The sequence below is a fragment of the Arvicanthis niloticus genome, chromosome 1 (genome assembly GCF_011762505.2).
Source record: "Arvicanthis niloticus isolate mArvNil1 chromosome 1, mArvNil1.pat.X, whole genome shotgun sequence".
NCBI lineage: Eukaryota > Metazoa > Chordata > Mammalia > Rodentia > Muridae > Arvicanthis > Arvicanthis niloticus.
In genome coordinates, this window is record NC_047658.1 from 145,396,227 (window position 1) to 145,421,848 (window position 25,622).

Here is a 25,622-nt window from a genome sequence, read left to right on the forward strand (position 1 = left end):
TTTCTCAGGCCCACAGTTGGAGGGCAGCTCTAAATAAGAGGTGTTTTCCATTCTCCTCAGCATAAGGAGCCGCAAGGACTTGAAGGACATCTTTGACATCTACTCTGTACCCTGCAATCGGTCTGCCTCTGAGTCAGCCCCACTGTACACCAACCTGACAATTGAAGAAAATGCCAGCGACCTTCAGCCTGACCTAGGTTGGTTTAACAATTTACAGTTTCCCTTTTGAGAGCTTTCTCTCCAAAAACCAAGGTAGAAGAACCAGTCACGTACACTCTCATCATGTCACTCATGGTATGTTGTTACCTGGAGCTTGGTGAAACTGAGAACTGTTTCTACAGTCATTTGGTGCTGAAGGGTAGGCAGGTCCTGTGGGAAATCCATCACCACATGGTCTTTCGGCACTTAGTTAAAATTGGGGTGTTTAACTAAGAATGTTCCAGTCACCCTGACCACCTAGCACCCTTTCCCAAACATTTCCAAGTGTCCATAAGGTTTGGACTGTGTCTTAATTGACAAGTACCAGTATCTCTCTTACCTATAGGTAAATGCTCGCTCAGGTCCAGGCAGAGATTGTCTGGCTTTGTCAAGGGGAGTCTTTGGTGCCCTCAGCAGAGTGCTCCTGTTAGCATCTAGAATGTCTTTCCTTCTTTGTAAACCAGAATGTCCCCTTCTATCCCACTTATACCATTTTAACCACCCATGAACTTTAAAACTGATATTTTTCTCTTAAGTTCTTGATAGAACTATAAACACAAAAGAGCACACATATATATACGCACACATACACACATATACACACATACATGCACACATATATACATACATACACACATATACACACATACATGCACACATATATACATACATACACACATGCACGCACACACGCACGCACACATGCACACATATACACACATACATGCACACATATATACATACATACACACATGCACGCACACATGCACGCACACATGCACGCACTAACTTTTTTTCATGCACTTGCTTCATAATTATTTATAACCTTATGTTGTCCTTATGAGAATATTAACTCTTGTATAGCTCTCAAAGCATACATCCCTATAGACTAACCAAATGACAGCATCTCTTAGATTATTACAGTTTATGTCCTAGATTCATTGTAGGTTTCTGGAAAGTGAGCAGAAATCAGAGTTCCCGTACACCGGTCCCCTGCACACCTGTGTAGATGTCTGCCCACGCAAACATTGGCTGTGTTAGTAAAGTATTTATTACAATCCAGCCACCATCAAAACCTCTTGGTAACTGGAGTCCATGGTTTTCCTTAGAGTTGTACATTCCATGGGTTCTACAGACAGGGCTGTATATACACCACTGTACTAGGCAGAGCAGTTTTGCTGCCTTGGAATCCCCTCTGTCCCACCTTTGCATCTTTCCCTCCTTCCCAGTAACCCCTTGGCTGCACCAAGCTTGTTAATATCACTGTAGCTGTGTCTTTTCTAGGATATATGATATCGTTGGAATCCTACGGTGTATAGCCTTTCAGGATGATATTTTACTGAGAAATGTGCATTTACGGTGCCCCTATTTTTCTTGACTCAATGGTTAATTTATTTTTAAATTGAATATGTTCTATTATATAGACTTGCTGCTACCAAGATTTGTGTGCATACTTTTGTATGGAGATATGTTTTATAATCTTTTGTTTAAGTACCTGAGAGTGTTAGATTGTATGGTAAGCCTCTGTTTTATTCTAAAAGATATTGCCACGTCGTCTTTCCAAATAGCTAAAACTGAACCAACAAGGCCTGCCAAGTTTCTCTACAAGGGGAGCAGTGAGAACCTTAGAACACTTCTAGTTAAAATGTAAAAATGACAAAATAAATTAAAAATAAACGTAAACTGACAAAATAAATTAAAAATAAACGTAAACTGTGGAAAGCCAGAGGCTCACACTGAGTTTGGCAGCTTATTCGGATAGATTAGAACTTCATCAGGGCACTGACTTTGTAACGCTGATGAACTCTGTCAAAGAGGCTTCTGAATAACCCATGGTCTGTGAATGGCTGTGTTTCAGATTTGCTGACTAGAAATGTATCCGACTTGGGGCTGTTCATTAAGAGTAAACAGCAGCTTTCTGACAACCAGAAGCAGATATCTGATGCTATTGCTGCTGCAAGCATTGTTACTAATGGTACTGGGATTGAAAGCACATCCTTGGGCATATTTGGGGTCGGCATACTGCAGCTCAACGACTTCCTGGTGAATTGCCAAGGGGAACACTGCACGTATGATGAAATCCTCAGCATCATCCAGGTATCACATGTATGGCATGTATGGTATCACATGTATGGCATGTGTGGTATCATATGTACAGCATGTATGTTATCACATGTATGGTATATATGGTATCACATGTATGAAATGCCTCTGACTGGTTTAATACTTTGATGTTAAGCATTTTACCCTATCTATACTTCTTTGAGTTTCTTTTAATGCCAGGTCCATAAGTATTCTTATCTCATAATTAGCATAGGTCCTAGGGCATCTCTGACTCAATGACAATTACAAGGAACTTGTACCCAATTACTTATCACTGTTCTAACACATACAACAGTCTAGAATTTCAATCTGCTACTTACCATGTATTTGTTAGCTCTTACTCTGCAATCCATCTTCCAAGAGCTGGGAATATAGTATTGGATAAAGTCTCATTCTTATACACAGCTTACTTTCTGGTGTGTGAAGCAAACAATAAACAAATATACACAATTTCAAGAGTGAGCGGTGTAAGGAAAAGTGATAACTGGAAGGCTGAGCTGGAGAGGGGCATTTGGGCAAATCTCTGAGTGAGTAAATCATTCATCATTCTGAGGGAAGAGGATCCTCAGAGAAACGTGAGCAGTTTGCTCAAACCCTGTGGCAAGAGTGAGCTGGGGATTTATGAGGAACATCAAAAAGCTAGCATGATGATCAGAGCCAGACAGGACCGGCAGATGTGATTTCAGGCAGGTGTCCAAGGACCAGCTCATCTAGGACTTTTAGACTGCAGGACGGATGGACGTTGACATCTGTCCTTGTGGAACGGGAAGCTTTAACAAATTTTAAGCAGGGGGGTGCATGATCTATGCTTCAAGAGGTCCACGTGAGCCCATTTGGCAAGGAACTATGCTGGTGAATGGTAGAGATGAGTGGAAAGCAGAAACTGTTCCAGGAGCCCAGACAAGGGGGCAGGGGGCAGCTATAGAGAGGGAAACTTTACTGCTACAGGGTCACAGGCAGCAGAATTAGCTTAATCTCCTGATCCATAGAATCCATGGAGTAGCTGGGTGATCCTTGGATTTAACCCCTAGAGATGCTAAAACTGAACACTCACAGTCACTGAGAGCATGTTTGGTGGGGCTGCTCTAAGCGAATCATCACATCCCACCTCCCACTTTCGGATGGGAGTTGCCTTTATTATCCTCACCGTCACCTCAACTAATAAACGCACTGTGTTTTCATATAAATCAGCCTTACTCTTTTCTCTTGCTACCTTTTTTTCTCTTAAATAAATATGCTTGGTATAATAAACTCACATATAATAAATATTTTCTTTCGGACTAAAAACTACATCTTACTACTACTACATAACTAAATTAGTTCAAATATTTGGTTTAGACATTTCCTAATGAAAACAGAACAGTTTTCTTTTTTTTTTTTAATTATGTGATGCTATTTTCTCCTTCTTAGTTTCCTTTGCCTAAAAACATCTTTTTTAATCTCTTGCAGAAATTTGAGCCTAGCATCAGCATGTGTCATCAAGGCCTATTGTCATTTGAAGGGTTTGCAAGGTAACTCCTCAGGCCTGTTTTCCCCGATCATTCAAGAGTAAGTGTTGCTCTGACGCAGCCTTAAGAATGTGTGTTTTGTCTAGGTTCCTGATGGATAAAGATAATTTCGCCTCAAAAAATGACGAGTCACAGGAGAACAAGAAAGACCTGCAGCTACCCCTCTCCTACTATTACATTGAATCTTCACACAACACCTACCTCACTGGCCACCAGCTCAAGGGGGAGTCCTCCGTGGAGCTCTACAGCCAGGTACAGAGAGTGCTGCTGCTGTGTGACTTTCATCACTGAGCCCCCAACTCACAAAACAGCTGCCCCCAGACTCCTGTGAAGAACTTATAAAGTGTGACATGAAATATGCAGTGCCACCAAGTGTGGGAAAACAGGCTACACACAGTGGTTGCTTTCTTTGCTTCTTTCTGCCTTTTTGTTTGTTTGCTTTCCCCTCAATCTTTACTTACCCTGCATTGAAAAAAGAAAGTGCTTGTTGGAGACTCATAGCTTTTAGATCTTTAGTCCGATCTACTCCTACCAAAATTAAGTTTTCCCCTGGGAAACCTATCCAATCCTTTCACCAAATGCTAAATAAATCAATATATTGTGCTGGGAAAGGATAGTAGAAAATGCAGCTTTCTTGCAGAGCTAATCCCCAAAAATTGTTTGTTTTGTTTTGCTTTGCCATTTGTTAGACAACCCATCCATCTCTATGGCAACCAACTAAAGAAAAAGCTGCACAGGCTGGAGATACTTTCCTCCAGGCTGAAATTCATGGGAACCTTCTGGGAAACAGTGGGCTTTCTGGACTGGGAAAAGTACATCCTTTGACCCGACCAGCCAGCTCTCGGTCAACATGGTCATTTCTCTCTCTCTCTCTCTCTCTCTCTCTCTCTCTCTCTCTCTCTCTCTCTCTCTCTCTAGCTGTATTTACTCAGCTCCTAGCAGAGATCAGGAAAGAGCCAGGTTAGGTCCAGGGAATGGAAGCGTGTGGTTTTGTGCTCGTGAGGGAGCACAAGCTAAAAACCGGATCCTATTGTAATGGTGCATCCCCAGCAGTGAGGCTCCTTGCTCTCCAGGTTAGTCCAGTACTACTGGTAGACTATAACACAGTTTTTCCTCAAAGTTTGTTTAGCACAGAATGGGCATGGTGGCACACACCTCTAATCCCAGCACTCAGGAGACAGAGCTATTCGTATCTTCCTAAATTGAAAACCAACCGGGTCTACAGAGTGAGTTCCACAATATCCAGGGCTCTGTTACATAGAGAAACCCTGTCTCCAAAAACAAACAAACAAAACAAAACAAAAAACTAGAATGTGTTTTTTAATCTCTGAATTCTAAGGAATGTTTATTAGAAAACGAAAATGTGTCCTCAGAGTAATGATTTTCAAACTAGGACTTTGCCAAGGGCCTTCAGCTGCTTATGCTAAAATGACTAAGCCACTGCTAGAAGGGGCTTTGTTACGGCCTAATTCTGCTATGCGACCACTGAACCATCTTTTATATGCTTCACACATTAGCCATTTAATTTCAGAAGGAGCTTCAGAGTCAAAAAAAAAAAAGAATGCTTGTGGAACCAGTAAGATAGTTCAGTGAGTTAAGGCACTTGTTACCAAACCTGATGACTGAGTTCAGTCCCTGGAATCCATGTGGTGGTAAGAGAGAACTCCTCCAAGTTGTCGTCTGACCTCCATACATGCCACGGTGTTCATATGTGCACATACGTACATACACACACATACACACAGTAAATAAATAAATAAATAAATAAATAAATAAATAAAATGTAAATTTAAAAAGTTTAAAATCCATTATTCTATAGGAAATAAATACATATCTATTACTATATTTGAATTGTTCTATATACTTTATATGTTCATACACATGCACATAGTCATAGTTAGATACACATACATACACACACTGTGAGTTCATTCTTCACAGGAAAACAATAAAGGACCATTTCTGAGCTTTGGTTCCCAACTCATTGTTTGGCTTCAAGAATTTTAAAAATTTCTTAATATTCCACCCAAAGCAGAGATTACCTCAGCTTTTGACTAAGGTACAGAGGCCCTCACGCACACTCCAGGTGTGATTAGACAGTAGGAGGATCCCCTTCGCTTCCTCTTGCTAATCCTCTTAGGCTCTAGGTCCTCTCTCATAGTTACTTCCCATAGTTTCTCTCCTGAGCAGATGGAAAAAACAAACAAACAAAAAACAAAACAAAAAAAACAAAAACAAAAACAAAGAGACCCTGTTCTTCTCCTTACCTGGAATTTCCAGCCCTGGTTTTCCTTTTCTACCCTAATATGGAACATTAAACTGTATAGACCAGCTCGTCAGAAAAAGGAAGTAGTCTCACTTGCAGCTAACATACTGATTACATAGCTCTCTTCAGGCCAAGGCAATATACCATAGACATGGTTGCTACCAACCAAAACTGATGGGCTTGGGGGGAGGAGCATATAGGCCACAAACTATACCAAGTTGTAGGAAGAAGCTGTCTAGAATCTTGCATAAAAAGCCCTGCATGTTCTGCTATGTTTAGTTGCAGAAACTCTTAGTGGCCAAGACATCCTGATAATGGATTACTGCCATATGGAAGTAATAATATGTACTCTCAAGTCACACTGTATCAGCTCAATTGCAGACAATCAAATCCTTGTCCTAGGTCACCTTTTCATTGTGTGATAATTTTAAAGATAGTCTACAGACAAGTCTAGGGAAGATGAGATTGCTCAAAACAGATGTTACAAAGCTGCAGTCCACAAAAGTGTGCTGAGAATCCTGCTTCCAGCCTAAGATCCAAGGTAGCCAACTAAAGAGATCTTCTGCATCTCTGACAAGTTCTTTCAGCAGTGTGCTGAAAAGGCTGAGAGATACTATGTCAAAGCTTGGAGGTTGGCGGAGGCAGTGTGTGAGTGATCACTGGGACCTGCTATGCCTAGGGAAGAGAGGAGCTTATGGACTATTTACTGTCTCTGCTCCAGATGCAATTCCAGGCTTAGATAGCCAGACAAATCTTTGACCATTCTTTGCTTCTATTCTTTCATGCTACATTTTGATAGCCAAGATGTTTTCTCATTGCAGAATTTGGGTCTTAATGGAAGAGATCACATCAACATTGGATATTGATTTATTAAATGTTTGGTCACCTTATTAGGGGTCAAGGCTTTAATTCAACATCTTTACCTCTATTGACATTTCCTTAGACAGAGATTATGCTAATTGCACTTTTTTTACATTTTCCTTTTATTGAAAATAGATTCTTTTCTCATACAATAATTTCTGATTATGGTTTCCCCTCATTCAACTCCTCCACGTTCGTCCCCACTTCCCCTCCCCTCCAGATCTACTCCCTTTCTGTCTCTAATTAGAAAAGAACAGGCTTCTAAGAGGTAGCAACCAAACATGACAAAATATAGTAAGATGAAGCAAAATCTATCATATCAAAGTTAGACACGGCAACTTAACTGGGGGAAAGAGTCCTAAGAACAGGCACAAGGGTCAGAGACCCATTCTTTCTCACAGTCAGGAGTCCCATCAAAATAGTAAGCTAACGGTTATAATGTAAACCCAGAGGACCTGGTGCAGATCCTGTAGGTGCTGTTCCTGCTCTCTCAGTCTCTGTGAGCTCATATGTGCCTTCCTTAGTTGATTTAGAGGACTGTGTATCATACAGTCTTTCTGCCTCTTCTTCCACAGTACTCCCTGAGCTCTGATGGAAAGGATTTGATAGAGACCTGCAATTTAGATCTCACTCCATATAATGTCTGGTTGTGGGTCTCTCCATCAGTTCCCATCTGCTGCCAGAGGAAGTCTCTCCGATGATGACTGGATAAGGCGCTGATCTATGAGTATAGCAGAATATCATTAGGAAAAAATTACTGATTATTTTAAAAATCAGTAGTGTCTGGTTTTACCCTAAGTCTCTAGACTATCTAGTCTCTAATTCTTGGCTATCCAAGCAATGTTGGGTGTGGATTCCTTCTCGTGGAGTGGACCTTAGGTCAAACCAAACACAGATTGACTCCTCCTACAAGTTCTGTGCCATTACCCTAGCATACTCTACAGGCAGGACAGACTATAGGTCAAAAGTTTTGTGGCTAGGTTGGTACCCATGTTTCTCTTTCAGCAGCCTACAGAGTGCCTTCCCTCACCAAAGAGACTAGAACATAGGGGTGAGGGCTCTATTAGACCCTAGCTCGACTTCTCTATGTTCAATGAGTGCTGTTCTCCTCAGTAAGTCGCCATTGTCAGTTTGCAGAGAGCAACCTTTTATCTTGGCAATAGCCTGGGTAGTTTGGGGATTTCCATAGGACTCACCTTTACCAAGAGCTCAATTGAATGCTACCTAGTCCTGCAAACAGAAGCCTTGCCTGGCTACAAGAGACAGCCAGACTTCATATCCCCCGTTACTAGGACACCTCGTTAGGATCCCCTTCACCCCTTCCATGAAGTTTCCACTGCACTAGGTTTCCACATCACTCCTCAAATGCCTCCCCAATTGCTCACATCTCTCCACACACTCTCTTTTCCAACCCTACCTTGTCCACACCTTATCCACCCCCCCTCCTTTCCCCACCCATCCCCAGTCTGCCCACAAAATCTCTTGGGTATATACCCAGTGTTTCTGGCCATTGTGAATAAAGATGAAATGAACACAGCTGAGCTATTGTTTTTGCAGTCATTCTTGGGATATATGCCCAAGAGTGGTATAGCTGGGTCTTGAGGTAGATTGATTCACAACTTTCTGAGGAACTTCCATATAGATTTCCAGTGTCTGTATAAGTTTGCACTCCCACCAGCAATGGAGAAGTGTTGTTGGATATTTAATAACTCTATTAGTTCTTATTATGACCTAGCCAATCCCCAATAATTGGGACAGAGTTCTATTGATTTATTTAATCAGCTTTAGCACAGTTACTAGGTGATTCCCCTTAAATTATTTTTCTACACTAGCCTGGCTGTTTTCTAGCTGTGCTCCCAAAGTTAATTGCCAATAGTTGTCCTGTCTATGCTGGACTTGCACCATCAGGCCATTTCCTGGTTCGCCATTTTCTTTCCTCTCTCTCTTTCCTCCCTCTCCTTTCTGCCTGCAGTCCCTACCTGCCACCCTTAGCCAGGGGACTGAAGCCCCGCCCATCTCTATTCTCTCCAGTCATTGACCGTCAGCCACTTCTATTTAACCAGCCAGAGAATATAGGTGAGCAAAGCTTACACATCATTTGGTGTACGCTTATCATTTGTATGTAGGAGAGTTCCTGGCTTTCTTTTTGAGGGGAGGGTAATTTTTTTATTCAGCCTCTTTGCTGGAGGTGTTTATCAGCTGTATAAATTCCATGGTAGAATGTTTGGAGTCGGTTATGTATGCTATCATATCATCTGCAAATAGTGCTACTTTAACTTCTTTCTTTTAATTTGTATCCACTTGATTTCCTTCGGTTGTGTTATTGCCCTAGCTAACACTTCAAGTATCGTATTGAATAGATATTGAGTAGACAGGCCTGTCTTGTTCCTGGTTTTAGTGGAGTTGCTTTGAGTTTCTCTCCACATAATTTGATGTTAGCTATAGGCTTGCTGTAAATTACCTTTATTATGTTTAGGTATGCTCCTTGTATCCTTAATCTTTCCAGGACTTTTATCATGAAGGGGTGTTGGATTTTATCAAAGGCCTTTTCTGCATCTCATAAAGATGGTCATGTAATTTTTTTTTCTTTCAGTTTGTTTATATGGTGAATTACATATTCTAATTTTCATACATTGCATCCCTGCATCTCTGAGATGAAACCCACTAGATCACGGTGGATGGTCTTCGTGATGTGTTCTTGGATTTGGCTTGCAAGTATTTTATCGAGTTCTTTTGTTTCCATGTTCATAAGGGAAATTGGTCTGCGGTTCTCTTTATTTGTTGAGTCTTTATGTTGTTTGGATATCACAATAGCTGTGATCTCAAAAAATCAGTTTCCTCCTATTTTTATTTTATGGAATTATTTGAGGAGTACTAGTATTAGCGCTTCTTTGAAAGTGATAGAATTCTGCTTTAAAACCATCTGTCCCTGGGCCTTTTTTGGTTTGTTTGTTTTTGGTTGGTTGGTTGGTTCAGTTTGGCTTGGTTGGCAGACTTTTTTAATGACTGTTTCTATTTCACTAGGGGATATAGGTCTATTTAAAATGTTTAACTGATCCAGCTTTAGCTTTGTTAGAAGGAATCAAGAAAATTATCCATTTCTTTTAGATTTTCCAATTTGGTGGTGTTCGGGGTTTTAAAGTATACTCTTATGATTCTCTGGCTTTCCTCAGTGTTTGTTGTGTCCCATTTTCCATCTCTGATTCTGTTAATTTAGATATTCTTTTCTGACTTTTAGTTAGTTTGGATAAAGTTTTGTCTATTTTGTTGATTTCCCCAAAGAGCCAACTGTTTCATTGATTCTTTGTTTTTTCATTTGATTTTTCTTTGTTTGTATTTTATGGATTTCGGCCCTCAGTTTGATTGTTTCCTGCCATCTTCTCTTGGGTGTGCTTACTTCTTTTTGTTTCAGAGCTTTCAGGTGTGCTGTTAAGTTGCTAATATGAATGAGATCTCTCCATTTTTTTTTTTACATAGGCACTTAGTGATATGAACTTTCCTCTTTGCACTGCTCCCACTGCTTCCCATAAATTTGGGTATGCTGTGTGTTGATTTTCATTGAATTCTAGGAAGTCTTTAATTTCTTTCTATCTGCCCTGACCTATTTTTCATTCAGTATAGAGTTATTTGGTTTCTGTTAATTTTTAAATTTTCTGTTGTTTCTGTTGTTGATATCCAGCTTTAATCCATGGTGGTCTGATAGAATGTAAGGAGTCATTTCGATTTTCTTGTATCTGTTGAGACTCACTCTGTGTCCAAGTATGTGGGCAATTTTGAAGAACATCCCATGAGGTGCAGAGTAGAAGTTGTATTCTCTTGTTTGGGCGATGTGTTCTGTAAATATCTGTTATATCTTTTTGATTTGTAACACTTGTTAGCTCCAGTATTTTTTTTTTGGTTTAGTTTTGTCTGGATGATCTGTTCTTTGGAAGAGGTCTACAGACATCCTACCTGGTTTTCTGGCAGGTGGGGCCTGCTAGAGATGAGAAATAGGATACAGCCAACAGTGAGGAGAAAGATGTTAGGAGGGGATGGTTTGTGGGATCCACAGAAGTCTGTGGGTAGGGGATGGAGTTGTAGTTGCAACTGTTGCTGCACTAGGGAGGACTGCGACTGGGGGATTGTGTCTGGAGGAGCACAGAGAGAGTGGCCTCTAATTTTTAGATGTTCCACGTCAAAAAATAAAAGACATTTTAAAAAAGAAAAACGGCATGTTCTTATACTCACTTTACCTTCCAAAACCTTCATTTCTGGTAAACAATTTTCTTACCTTGATTTATTCTCTCTATTTCCAAGCCCATATTAATTGTGACCTTTGACCAAAATGACAAATATCTATATTTTATTTAATAACAGTAGCATAAATGCTGACTGATGGGAACTGTGTGCTTGGTTCAGTTTGAGGCTTTAACCTCCCAATGCTCATCTGAGATGGATTCATTCATTGATCACACAGGTCCTCTTGCAAGGATGTAGAAGCATAGAGCTGGACTGCTGGGATGGAGATGATGGGATGCCCATTATTTATCATGGACATACACTGACAACCAAGATCCCCTTCAAGGTAACGCTTCCCATCAAATCACAAGACATAATCTTCATTTAAGTTATCTGCTCTACTCAATTGTACCTTAAGTCAGAAGTTCTTGAACTAGATCTGGAAGACTTTCAGAATTTTTGCAGTGCGTAGTAGCATGAACAGGCTCATTGTTCTAAGATTTGATCTAGAGCTCTTAATAGATCCTCATTCAACTCAAATTTTAATAACTATTACCTCATGTTGGAACACAATGATATTGTTGCTGTTTATTTTCACATGGTATAATGATAAATAAAAACAGGGGCTGTTCTCTTCCTAGAGAAATTAAAGGTCATCAATCCTGCTGTCTTTACTGACAAAGGAAAATATTATATGTCAGGAGATAATTAAGTAATCACCATTATAAAGTAGAGAGTACTAGTCCACCTGGGAAGATAGACTTCCTGGAAGACTGGCCTTATTAGATTATTTTAGAGTCTACAAAGCTTATTAATTTAGCTATGCAGTTACTCCTCACTCAGAGGGTCTTAAGCTATGTAACATTATTTTTCTCTGAGCTATGGCCAGGCTCAGAAAGAATAATAGCTAAAACACATTTTTTTTCTTCAATTCATTTTCTATTTATCATTCATAAAACCCTTGCATTGTATATTAGTGAATGGCTATGTGTATAGATACACATTAAAAGATGTGCACCCTTTTTTGCTCCAAATATATTAAGTGTTTCAGTCTGTCTTGGGCTTCATTATATTGCATACTATAACAAAAACAATGTCTTTTACTTACAGTATTCTTTCTTAATATATACTGGGTTTTTTTTCCAGTTTAACATAGTGGCAACTGTTTCTTGTAGTATAGGAACAAGACTCAATATGAATAGTTTGATGTCTTTATATCAAATAGCCTAGTCTCTTGCTTAGTTTACAAATACATTTGGCCCTCCTTAGCCATGGGCTCTACATCCATGGACTCAACTATACAACTATATGTCCAAAAGTGGGGTAAAATTGTGTCTATAGTGAATTTGAACAGATTTTTTTTCTTGTCATTATCTTAAAACAATGTGCTCACGTTGCACTGAGGATGCCAAGTATGTAGCAATTATTTGAAATACATGGGAAGATAAATGTGTGGAGATGATATGTAAATATTATACCATTTTTATGTAAGATCTGGGCATCATATAGATTGCAGTATCTGTAGAGGTCCTGGAATTAATTTTCCATGAATCTAGAGAAATGCCTGTACTTTTGAAAAGCTAAAAACCACTTTTATCCAGAATGTGCTGGATGCAACAGTTAAGCCACATTCCATGGCTGAGGACCAGCCTCCTGATGATGCTGACAAACACCTGATTCTAATGAGCTGTTTGGGTCTCACAGGAAGTGGTGGAAGCCATCGATCGCAGTGCCTTCATCACCTCTGACTTGCCCATCATCATATCCATTGAGAACCATTGTTCATTGCCTCAACAACGAAAAATGGCAGAAATTTTCAAGGTTAGCTTCATCTAAGACACCATTATCTTTTAGTTGTTATTGGTATCCACATGGGTCAGATGTAGACCACAATGCAGCTGGGCTTTAGCCATGAAGCATGTACTGTTAGGGTTCTACAGACCTAAAAAAAAATGGCAACACTCAGAGAGCTTTGACTTTTTTTAGGAACGATCTCCGTTTTTGTCTGTAAGGATATAGGTATTATTTTCTGGTCTCCTGACCCTTTCCAGGAAGCCTTGGGAGGTACAGATAGACCAGTTCTCCAATAGTCCTGACCTTACCAGTAGGAGTACCATATGTCACCTGGCAGTTGTACATGAAAAAAAAAAAAAACGAAGCTGTTTCAGGGAAAGTCACATATTGTTGTGACCCAAACTATATTATAGGGATTTAGCAAGTTAGACCATTCAGAACATTTTCTCTGTTAACAGTAAGCTCCTTTACACAAGGGAACTGTAATGCAAACCGGTTAAAGAGCAGATTTCCATAAGACACCCCTCGTTCTCCAGTGACAGAAGCATTTGTAGAAGTATAGTTATTGTGGAAGGAGAGACCACTAACATGGGAATGTGTTCCAGTGTAAATACCAACAAAACTTTGAATTTTCAAATTGCCTTAGCCTACACGTTAGCTTTTTTGTTTTTTGTTTTTTGTTTTTTTTTTGTTGTTGTTGTTGTTGTTGTTTTGGTGGGGTTTTGTTGTTGTTGTTGTTTATTTAAAAATAAGTAGAAATAAAAATTGCCATATTTTCTATCCTTATCTTAAGTGACCATCCTGTGTCTACCCTCCACCTATGACCTCCTTAAGAGAGACATTCTGCTTTGAGGACTAGTGTTCATAAGTCCTTGAGAAAATGCTATCAATTAATTCTTCATCCATGGTTGGAATAAATGTTCCCTCCCTGCTGCCTCTCATCTCTTCTGTCGGTCTCAAGGTTTCTATGCTCTATGCTTCCGAATTTACTGGAAATTAAACCTCTGCTTGCTTTCCTTTAATACATCAGACTCCAGAATGCTTTCCTAAGTCACCACAGCTGGCTCCCTCTCCAGTCTGACCTAGGTCTTCCCCTTTGCCCTCAACACATCCCTTCCTTCCAGCGGGGAAACTGCCAGGAGAATAAACAATCTCTTCTTTAGTTCCTTTTCCTGGGATTTCTAAAACAATTCAACTAGGCTGAGATATCCAGTATATTTAAGAAATATAAATGTATTTATCAAGTAGAGGCAGAAGGCATTGATGGTGTGCTTTCCTTTATACTTTGTAGAGTGTGTTTGGAGAAAAGCTGGTGGCTAAGTTCTTATTCGAGACCGATTTCTCAGATGACCCAATGCTTCCCTCACCTGACCAACTTAGAAGGAAAGTGCTTCTTAAAAACAAGAAGCTAAAGGCCCATCAGACACCCGTCGACATCCTAAAACAAAAGGTACTCCTCTCTGGCTAAGCAGGTTAGGAATATGCCGTGGACTGGGGGACAAGGAAGTTCATGTCATTTAGACTTTCCAGATGACTTGCTTTATAGCCAGGGCTTGAAGACTGAGATCCCTTAACTGATACGCTTGATTTGGGAACTTCTAACTCATAGACTAATAGATTCTCTCCTCCACTAACCTAAAGTTTAATTTGGTAAATTGTACCCAGGTGGACTGTACCTCCATGTTTTTAATTTGTTCTAAGTGGAATAATGCATGACTCTTATCTCTGGAGCCAGCAGTATGTTAGTCTCATAATAGGTGACGTAGGCCTCTTTAGGGAGACCACTTGGGGCCTGGGGTCCAACAGCAACAGCCTTGAGACCCCAATGTATCATGGACGCATGGCAACAGAGGGCTTTTTCTCTTCCATCATGCAAGAGATCTGTGCTCAAGCTCCAGCTTATACAGATGGGTTCAGGATCCTCCAGGAAGTATCTTAAAACTCTTTTTGCTTAAGCATCAAGGCTTTTGAAAACCTATATATCTCTCATATTTTTCATCTCAGTTTTTAAAATTATGGTGCCTTGTTGTCATGACCCAGGCTGGCCCAGAACTCCAATCCTCTTACCAAAGGTGTGAGCCGCCATGTCCAACCTCTCATGCATTTTATATTGGTTTAACTTTTTTTTTTTTTTTTTTTTTTTTTTTTTTTTTTTTTAAGACAAGTCTTTCTGGATACCCCTGGCTGACCTTCAATTGACAGCAGTCCTCCTGCCTCAGCCTCTTGGGTATTGTACTCCCAAGCCTCGCTCTACATTCCTAAGTACATTAAAATCTTATCACAAGTTGAAATAGTGACAGGATATAATGCCTATTATATCATTTATTTATATCTATATGCCTACAAATATTATATGCAAAATAGACCCCACTGTTGAAGCAATCAGCCTTACTTCTAGACTTAATTTCTGTCTGATTTTTTTTTAAAAAATTATGTAAGTATTGTACTTTCACCACTATGAAGATCATCTTGATTTTGAATTTTACTTCAATATAGACAGAAAGCAGGAAAAAGGTCAAGGAAAAGAGGAGGAAGTGACTGTGTCCTCGAAGGTATTTTCTAGGTAGATACAATGGTGTTTCCATGTCTTTTTTTACTTCCTCAGGACTTTCTTTCAGTCTCTGCACATTCTTAGGTGTCCCTTTCACTTGGCCTCAAGCATCATGCAGAGATGATTAGTGGGTGAGAGTTACATCTCTCTGTATAGACAGGAATAAACACAGTGAGGAAGGTGGAGGGAGGGAGGGAGGGAGGGAGGGAGGGAGGGAGGGAGGGAGGGAGGGAGAGAGGGAGGGAGAGAGGGAGGGAGGGTGGGAGGGAGGGAAGTCAGCTGTCCTGTTGTTTTCAGGCAAGCCTGGCTGTTTAAATGATATGTACACAGAGATGCTAAAGGCCCAGAAGTGGATTCCTTTAAAAAGTGCCCAAGGGGATGATGGAGAGATGGCTCAGCAGTTAAGAGCACTGGATGCTCTTCCAGAGGCCTCAGGTTCCATTGCTAGCTGCTACACAGCAGCTCACAACCAGCTGTAACTCCAGTCCCAGGGACTCTGACGCCCTGTTCTGGCCTCTGAGGGCACTGCACATACATAATACACAGACAAATATTCAGGCAAAACCTTGACATAGAAAAATTGTTTTAAATTAAATTAAGAAGTGCCCGAACCTACATATCCCTGGACGTCTTCGGACTCAGGAATACACCTTCTGCAACTGAAAATCACATAGAACCTCAATCCGAGAGTTGCACAATCAATCACCTTCGGAAGCCAAGATTAGTGTAAGGAGTCAGCTGAAGATAGGACAGATGGAAGTGGTGTGGATAGAGGGTGTATGTCTCCAGAACTGAGCAGATCTAGTTAGATCATTTTAAAAGAATTTAAAATATCATATCCATTGAGCGTCCATGGTGTGTGCCTGTAATTCTAGCTACTAAGGAAGCTGGGAGTCATGATTACTTCAGCCCAAGAACAGGGGCTTAACTGGGAAACACAGTGAGAGCCCAATCTCCTTGTTCTTTGACTATTTGTGTTTATTGTCTTGCTTGTTCCTTGACTATTTGCATCTAATGTATTGCTAGTTCCTCAACCTAGAACTGACCTTAATACTTGCATGTAATTAAAACGGTATAAAAAGGAAGAGGGGGGATGGTATAGGGGGTTTCTAGGGAGGGAAATGGGGAAAGGGGATAGCATCTGAAATGTAAATAAATAAAATACCCAATAAAAAATCAGAGAGAGAGAGAGAGAATAAATAAATAAATAAAGAGGTGGTGTGCTAGCCCAGTGGTTCTCAACCTGTGGATGGTGACCCCTATTGATAAACTTCTATCTTCAAAAATATTTACATTACTATTCATAAGAGTAGCAAAATTACAGTTATGCAGTAGCAGTAAAAATAATGTTATGGTTGGGGAATCACCACAACATGAGGAACAGTGTTAGGAGGGCTGGGAACCATTGCTCTTGCCTAAAAAGTCTGTTTCGAAGATGAAACTCCTCCCCCAAGGCCCAAAAGCTTCACATCTTCACTATAAGCATCACGGTCCTAACCTCACTTTTGCTTCAGTTCTGAAAACCATAGAACTCTATGTGTGCTTCGTAATGAAGCGTTTTAACTAACATGTTAGCACATGTGTGTATCTCTAGCTGGTCTTCCTTAGAGGTAAGGGACTGGCCATCCAACAGGAGATGCTGTTTTCTTCCTCCTCTTTCTCCTCCTCCTCCTCCTCCTCCTCCTCCTTTTCCTCCTCCTCTTCTTCCTCTTCTTCATCTTCCTCTCCTCCTCTTCTTCATCTTCCTCTCCCTCCTCCTCTTCTTCCTCCTCCTCTTCATCTTTCTCTTTTCTTCTTCCTCCTCTTCTTTGCTTAATTTTTCTTTCATATATTATACTTTTACTATACACAATTTTGTGTAAATAAATATTGTGTACAATATTTTATTGTAAAAAAAGGAGCATAGGAGTCGGGTAGAATAAGCAGTTAATACAGACTGCATCACCAAGTACAGTGTAGCAGATCATCATAGATAATATGTATATAAAAGGAAATCTGGAAGAATGTAGAGACTCAGTATGTGAAGTCAGAAAGGCTTCTAAATCAAGATGGCTGTGTGAAGTGCAATCCTAGTTCTAGGTGCAGAAACAATCTTACAAAGTTATAACTACATACAAGACAGCAGAAGTCATAAGCTTTATCAACACCCAAAGTAACGATGCAATTACATGTTACACATGAATGTTTTATGTTACTCTGAGGTCACTTAAAAGTTTTATTAGAATATACTCGTGGTACAGCAAAATGGATTTTATGATTCTAGTTTTGTTCACATATATAATGTGGTTTGACCATTTCACACCCCCTATTCTCTTGAGCCTAACCTTCCACTATCCTCTTCCCAAATAAAACTGCTCTATGTTCATGTTCTATGTAGGTGTATATGTGTGCATATATGTGACTACACGTGTGTACAAGTGTGTATGTGTTTCTGAGTGAATGTGGATATATATGTGTGTGTACATGTTCCTGTGTACTTGTGTGTGCATTTTGTGAATATATGCTTGTGTATGTGTGTATGTTCATGTGTGTGTGTACATGTGTGTGATTATGTGCACGTGCTTGTGTGTGTGAGTGTGCATTGTGTATGTGCATGTGCCTGCATATGTGTGTGAGTATGTGTATATTTGTGTGAGTGTGTGTGAATATACATTGTGTGTGTCATGTGCCTGTGTATGCGTGTGTAAGTGTGTGAGTATGAGTGAGTGTGTACATTGTGTGGGAGTGTGACGGTGTACATGTGTGTATGTGTGTGTGTGAGTGTGTGAGTGTGGTGTATGTGTGAGTCTGCCTGTGTGCATATGTGTGTGAGTGAGTGTGTGTGAGAGTGTGTATATGTGTGAGTCTGCCTGTGTACATGTGTGTGAGTTGAGTGTATGAGTGAGTGTGTGTGTGTGACTTCAGGGCCTCAGCACACTACTGTGTAGCACTGCTGCCAGTAGGCTTTCTGCACTGTCCCCTGTCTGCAAAGTGTGACACGCCTTCACTCTCCACAGTGTTCTGCTAGGTGCTTTGCCTCTTGACTCCTGCTCCTTGACCTTAGCTTGACTGCTCACTTCTCTACAGTGATACCCAATCTTGCTTTTGGGGTTCACTTGTACCTGGAACAGGGTTTGGGGGGTTGTTATTTTTTTAATTTAAAAAAAATTCACATTCTTTCCCCTCCCCAACTCCTCCCAGATCCTCTACCCATTCAATTTCATGTTTTTTTCACTCTTAAAAAAAAAGACTGATACCAACCACACACACACAATTGCCAACTATATCTAAGCATGTAGACTGCCCTGAAGTTGTTGATAAATCCAGTACCACTCTATTGAAAAGAAATTGATTTCCCCTCTCCCAGCAGGTATCAGTTACAAACAGCTTCTTGGTTAAGGGTAGAACTTGGTGCCTGCCTCCCCTTCTTCGTGCTGGGATTTTGTCTGGCTTAAACTTGTGTGGGTCTTGTGTGTGCTGCTTCCATCTTGTGGATGGAAGAGATTTAACATTAATTTAGAGAAGGGGGAAAGAAAGTGAACTTTGTGTAGATCAGAGGACCTCTTGGGGGAATCTGTTCTCTCCTTCACCATGTAGATTCCTCAGGTTAAACTCAAGTTGCCAGGCTTTGCAGCAAGCTCCCCTACCTGATGAGCCATCTTGCCTGCTCTAGAGTAGACTTTTGAGTGTTCTACTGGACACTAATCTTACAATATTTTCTAATGAAAGGAAGGGAGAAAGGGAAGAGGGAAAGAAAGAAGGAAGGAGGGAGAGGGAAGGAGAGAGGGGAGGGAGGGAGAGAAGAGGAAAGAAAAGAATAGAGGAAGGGAGAGAAGAAAGGAGGGAGGGAGAAAGAAAGGGAAGAGGAAAGGAAGAAAAGGAGGAATGGAGGGAGGAAGGTCCTAGATACAGCCAGAAATCCTGCACTGGAGACATGACCCCCTCGTTCTGTTTAATGAGGTTACATGGAGCTGTGTTCTGGGCTGCTGTTCCCAGGCTGGCTTTGCATCTTGTGGCTGAGTCTTCAATTTTCCATGCTAGCCATTAACACCCACAAAGCTCCCTAAACTTCTGAGCCTAGCCAGTGAGCACTGAACGTTCTAAGTGGACAGTACTGTAGAATATTTTATCTGGGTGTGGACACAGCCCTGGCTACATCTCCCCTATGTGTACATTCTTATTACAAAAATAATATAACCACATTTTTAAAAGTTAGAGAATGTAGGCTGGTAAATGATTCAACATGTCAAAAGTACACTCCATCAAGCTTGACAGCCCAAGTTCAGTTCCCAGGACCCATACAGTGGAAAAAGAGAACCAACTCCCCAGAACTGTATTACAAACACAGTGTGGCATACACACATATACAGAGAGATTCACACAGACACACACAAATGCACAATAAATAAATATAATTTCTAATTTTTACTACATGTTTAAAAATTAAAATTAGGGGCTGGGCACGGTGGTGCACGCCTTTAATCCCAGCACTTGGGAGGCAGAGGCAGGTGGATCTCTTGAGTTCCAGGAAAGCCAGGACTATACAGAGAAACCCTGTCTCAAAAACCAAACAAAAATTCATAACTTGGGTAATGTCCACGGCTACAAGTCATGGAGTCTATCTTAGTTAGGTTTCTATCGCTGTGGTAAAACACTATGACCAAAGCAGTTTTTGGAGAGTTGTGTTTAGTCAAGCTTACAACACTCAGGTCTCAGCTCATCCATCTTCAAAGGAAGTCAGAGCAGGAACCTGAGGCAAGAGCTAATGCAGAGAGGCCATGGAGGGGTCCTGCTTACTGGTTTGCTCCTCATGGCTTGCTCAACCTGATTTTTTTATAACACTCAGGACCAACCATGGAATGGTACCATCCATAGTGAGCTAGGCCCTTCCACATCAATCACTGACCAAGAACATGGCCTTGCTCACATGCTCCACAGGTCAATTTGTTGGGGACATTTTCTCAACTGAGGTTCCCTCTTCTCTAATGACTCCATGACAAGTTGATATAAAGCTATCCCGCAGAGTCCAAGAATGTAAATGAAAACAAACTTATGCAAATTGTGTCTTTACTTTCTTTTAATTATTTATCTGTGGAGCTTGCGCACACGAGAGAGAGAGAGAGAGAGAGAGAGAGAGAGAGAGAGAGAGAGAGAGAGAGAGAGAGAGCGTGGGGGGGGGAGGTGAGGGGGAGGGAGGGAGGAAGGGATGGGGGAGAGGGTTCACATGCAGAGGTCAAATAACAACCTTCAGGAGTTAGTTTTCTCCTGTATTCTTCAGTTCTGAGATTCCAGTTGAGGTTGACATGTTTGTGTGCCAAGTGTTTTCACCTGCTGAGCCATTTTGTAAGCTCATCTCTTTATTGTCATTAACCTCCAACTGGAATTTAGCAATTCCTCTGACTAGAAATACAGGAGGAAGAAATCCAGTGGCTTAGGCAATACCTATGTATGTCTTTTTTACCAGGAGAAATGACAGCTTTCTGATAGTCTCTCAGATGTTGGTAATATCTCCAAGAATTATGTATATTCATCCTATTTTCAGAACTATCACTTGACCCACTATCATATGTTTTTGACACATGTGTTTCCTCAAGTTTTTGTTTTAATGACTTACTTTTATTATCTTTAAGGGTGTGCATGTGCAACACGATTGTAGGCAAAGTTACCTGTAAAGGCCAGAAGCATCAAATCCCTCTTGGAGTTAAACTTACTTTTCAAAAGATAGTTTAATATTTACTTATATTTTGTATGTGAGTGTTTCTCTTGCATGTATGTCTATGCCTGAAACATCAGAGCCCCTGGAACTGGAGTTGTGAGTAGTTGTGATCCGTCACATGGGTGTTAGGAATCAAAACCAGATCTTTTGCTAGAACAAGTGCTTTTAACTGCTGAGCCATCTGTCCAGACCCAGGTTCCCTAAAATCTCTAAGCCTGTTTTGTTATTTTGATTTATAGTTCTGATAACATCTCTCTAAACTAGCAACTGTTCTTCTGGTCTGCTTGTCCACAGGGATTCTAGCATTGTTCTCAAGGTCAGAAGACTTTCAATATTATTTTAAGACAGAAAAAAAATTAGTTTCTTAGCAAAGACTTCCTGCTCTAAAGCTGATGGGCTGTTTCACTCTGTCCTCTGGGACCAATGCTAGTTTTCCAAGCATCAGAGTTTTCTCTTGCAGGACTTTCCCAAGAGCCTAGGAATCCAGATATCACATACAGGTTCCTTGTGATTATTTCTGAAATCTCCCAAGTTCTTCCTCTAAAGGTGCCGACAAAAAAAAAAAAAAAAAAAAAAAACAAAACTGTATCCAGAGTTTTTAGGTTTAAAAAACTGGGCTACAGCAGCCACAATAAACCACGCTCAACTGCTGGCCCTTATTTGCCAATTTAGAAACATGTGTAAGGGTGGAAAGCAATGAGAAGAGAGAGATCCACTCGGTGTTCCCCACTCCACATCCCCCCGGGAGGAAGACCAGATGGAGGAACTCCATAACATCACCTCCATCTTCAGGGCACTGGCAGGACATTAGCTTTAAGTAGAAGACAGGAGGTGTGTACAGGTCTCTGCCCTGGACCTGTCAGGTGGTCCAAGGAAGTCTTCATCCCTGAAGGAGTGAGATTCTTAGGCAAGTACTGCCTAATCAGGGAGCAGCCTCCCCATTGTGGATAACTACCTTCATTCGGGTTGCAGTGGAGAGTCTGTTCAATGGGGTACTGTTGTCCTAGAAATCTAAAGTGACTTAAAAGGAGAGGCTAAGGACAATGACTTATCTCGGTTCCTTCAGACTTGACAGGTTAGGCTGGGTGATAGGTTAGACAGACACTGCTTGAGAGATTGTCGTACCTGTATGCCAAGGAACACAGAGTAACTCCAAGTAAAGTGGGGGAAATCCAAGTAAAGAAGCCAGTCACAAAATGAAATCCAAGATGCCACACTGGCTCTAGCTATCTGTGGGCCCCAATGAGTCACCAAAGCCGCTAGCAAGTGCCTGTCGTACACTAAATTCAGATGCTTTCTTCTTTCTCAAATGAACCTGGAAGGGGCAATTCACCTTTATAACTGTGGTCAGCACTAGGTGGGAGTTTTGAAGGTTTGGGTGGAAGCTCAGTAGGTTGCATGTGCGGTCTTTAATTATTCCTATCTTACAGGCTCATCAGTTAGCATCCATGCAAGCACAGGCTTTCACTGGTGGGAATGCCAATCCGACACCTGCCAGTAATGAGGAAGAGGAGGATGAAGAGGATGAATATGATTATGATTACGAGTCCCTTTCCGATGGTAAGAGACACAGAGCCTACTGCTGTGAAAGGGGGAGTGTTCAAGTAAATCTGGTACTCCATCGGTGAGCAATAGAGATGATTTTAACAATGTCTAGGAGTTTGAAAATCCAGACACTTAGTGAGGACAGAGGAAGAACAGGGTTCTGGTAAGTATCACAGCCACACTCTAGGAAGAGAAGGATGGCACAGGAAGTAAGGGGAGGCGGGTGGGATGGAGGTGCCATTCCAGAAATGGGTTTGTAGAGGAAGAGGTGGGATAAGAACAGAAAAACCTCAGCCTTTGAGTTTTAGACTGTACCTAAATCCTATCTCTCTCTCTGTCTCTATCTGTATCTGTCTCTCTGTCTCTGTGTCTGTCTGTCTGTCTCTGTCTCTCTCTGTCTCTGTCTCTGTCTCTGTCTTTCTCTCTCCTGCAGGGGACAGTGTCACTTACTGTCATGCTGTCACCCTGGGGGTCTGGCACCAAAAAGAGGAAACTCATTCCCCTTCCTCCCTGTTCTCAGATTACTAACCCAACAAGACATTTCCTTCCAGCCCCACCAAAGAGAAAAACATGAATGATAGGTAAAGGTTACTAGTAAAGGATTCTTCTCAAGTCAGAACTGGGGTCTGTGTGTGCTCCCCTTGTGTGTAATTAGTGTCATTAGCCGGAGATTACACAATGTTTTCTCCTGCAACACTGCTGATAGTTGGCTTTTACTTTGGTGGCCTCTAAAAGGCATCAGTGTCCCCATGAGAAAACACCAAGGTTTCTAATTGCATAAACTTTTTTTAAAAAATGAAACAGAGTCTCTTTGTTTAGTTCTAGCTGGCCTGGAACTCTTGCTCCTCCTGATTCCATCTTCTACATAGCATTATATAGTGGGCTGAGGGTTTAGCTCAGTGGTAGAGCATTTGCCTTGTATTAACAAAGGCCCTGTGATCCTTGGCACACACATGATGCTTGTGTAGCTATTTCCACACTAGTAAACATTTCCCACTGATGGAAAGACCACTAAGCCACCTCCACATAGTAGCTTCTCATAGTCAAGGTTGTTTTCAGTCATGTTTCAGCTCAGAGCCCTCATTACTGGTAACGGTCTAGCTGTATTCTGACCTAAAACAAAATGCTAGGCAATGACCACTTAATATTTAGCCTTTGTAATGGTTGATTGTCTAGTGCCATCAGTTTAAGGCCCATTTATTTGATTAGAAATGCTGTGAGGTAATAATTTGAATGGAGTCAAGACACGTTATTAGCATCCTAATCCCAAAATGTCACGAGAATGTGGAGTTTTATATTGACATGTCTACCCCTATGGAAATGCCCCCATAGCTAAACAAATCAACTCAGAGAATAAATGAAAAGTTACACTGATGAAATCAGCCAACCCAGATGTTATTTGCTCCTGTAAGAAGTCGGTCCACTAGAATATAAATTTTTTCTCCATCATAAATTACCCTGGGGCTTTTTTGTACTGTTGAGAGCAGGAAAGGGAGCTTTTTAAATTATCGTTTCTGTATTTTTTATTTACGAATAGTGAAATGAACAGAGGAGAGAAAGCACATTTTGGTTTAGTTTTGCGTAGGGAAGTAAAATTTAACTCTACTCTCCACTGAATTTATAAATTAGTCGTATGCATTGTTCAGGGTTTGGGTGGAGTTAAAAGCAGAAGCCTACCAAGCTCTACTCCCATGGTGCATGAGGCTTTGGACAATGATGTTTCACCACTATGAACCAGAAGTTTCTCTGTCAAATGTTTGATGATGCACACACACACACACACACACACACACACACACACACACACACCTCTGAAGTCCACTGTCTTGGCTATTTCTCATTTTATTTGAAAGATGCTTCTGGCTAACTAACTTCCAAATAGGCCTTGAAGTCATGGCATGCCTTATGAAGTTTGTCCTATGACGGCTTACATAGGCAACCATTAAATGCCTTAGCAATGGCATGTTTTCAGTAATGGTTGCAATGCATCTCTTCATCTCTCTTAGTTTAATTAAAGCTGTCTCAGGAATAATAGAGTTCTGACTAGTAATGGGCAGCTTTTAACATGGTTTGAATTAACAATGTTTGCTTTTTTGGATTTCATGTTTTGTTTTGATACAAGGTCTCACACAGCCCAAGCTGTTCTTTCAATGTAGGTAAATATTACCTTGAACTCCTGATATTTTTGCTTCCACTACCCAAAGACCAGGATTGGCTGCACTTCCTTTATTACTAGTCCTTGGATCTATGACAGACAACATATTAGTTCTCTAAGACACCTTCTGATTCATCACCTTGTGATCTAAGCTGTTGTAACCTGTGCTTTGCTCCATGCCTTAATTTGATGTATCTGACTCCAACTTAATTCTCCTTACCTGTATTCTCTTTCTGCTTCTCTCACTCTGTAGCAGACGTCCTTACTGCTTCCCCTGTTCCTAACAGTCAGGAAGGTAAAGCCCAGTGTTTTAACTGCATGGATGTCTGCATTATGTCTCTACTGCTTTGGGTCTGATTAGCATGAAGTTGTGACACTTCTGTGAATAGAAATGAAATTATTGATCTCTTGATACGCTGCATGGCCCTGATTTGCTATAAGGATATTTTGGTCTAAGCATTTGTGGTCCAACACGATAGTGAATCTGGAATGAGATAACAGCTCTCTTGCTTTTCACTTTAAGAGAATACAATAATGGCATACTTCTCAGACTTTTACACTTGTTCTGAATAGAGATGTCAAACATGGCAAAAAAATCTAGGATTATCTACAATACTTAGACATATTTACATTAAGATTCTAACTTAAAAACAACAGTCATGGAAACTTACTTTTCAATGAATTTAAATTGGAGAAACTTTGCATTGTGGATAACAATAAGCCTTCTC

General features: G+C 40.8%; 1 protein-coding gene across 9 annotated transcripts in view; it reads left to right on the forward strand.

Moving 5' to 3' along the window:
- Nucleotides 1-25,622, forward strand: part of Plce1 (phospholipase C epsilon 1) — a 300,715-nt gene that overhangs the window by 238,512 nt on the left and 36,581 nt on the right. For all 9 annotated transcript variants that reach the window (XM_076920180.1, XM_076920138.1, XM_076920149.1 and 6 more), the window contains 8 exons: nt 61-197; nt 2,057-2,295; nt 3,751-3,812; nt 3,896-4,061; nt 11,393-11,500; nt 12,859-12,975; nt 14,240-14,398; nt 22,625-22,754. In XM_076920180.1, coding sequence (XP_076776295.1) covers nt 61-197; nt 2,057-2,295; nt 3,751-3,812; nt 3,896-4,061; nt 11,393-11,500; nt 12,859-12,975; nt 14,240-14,398; nt 22,625-22,754 — 1,118 coding nt within the window. The remainder of the gene's footprint in view (nt 1-60; nt 198-2,056; nt 2,296-3,750; nt 3,813-3,895; nt 4,062-11,392; nt 11,501-12,858; nt 12,976-14,239; nt 14,399-22,624; nt 22,755-25,622) is intronic.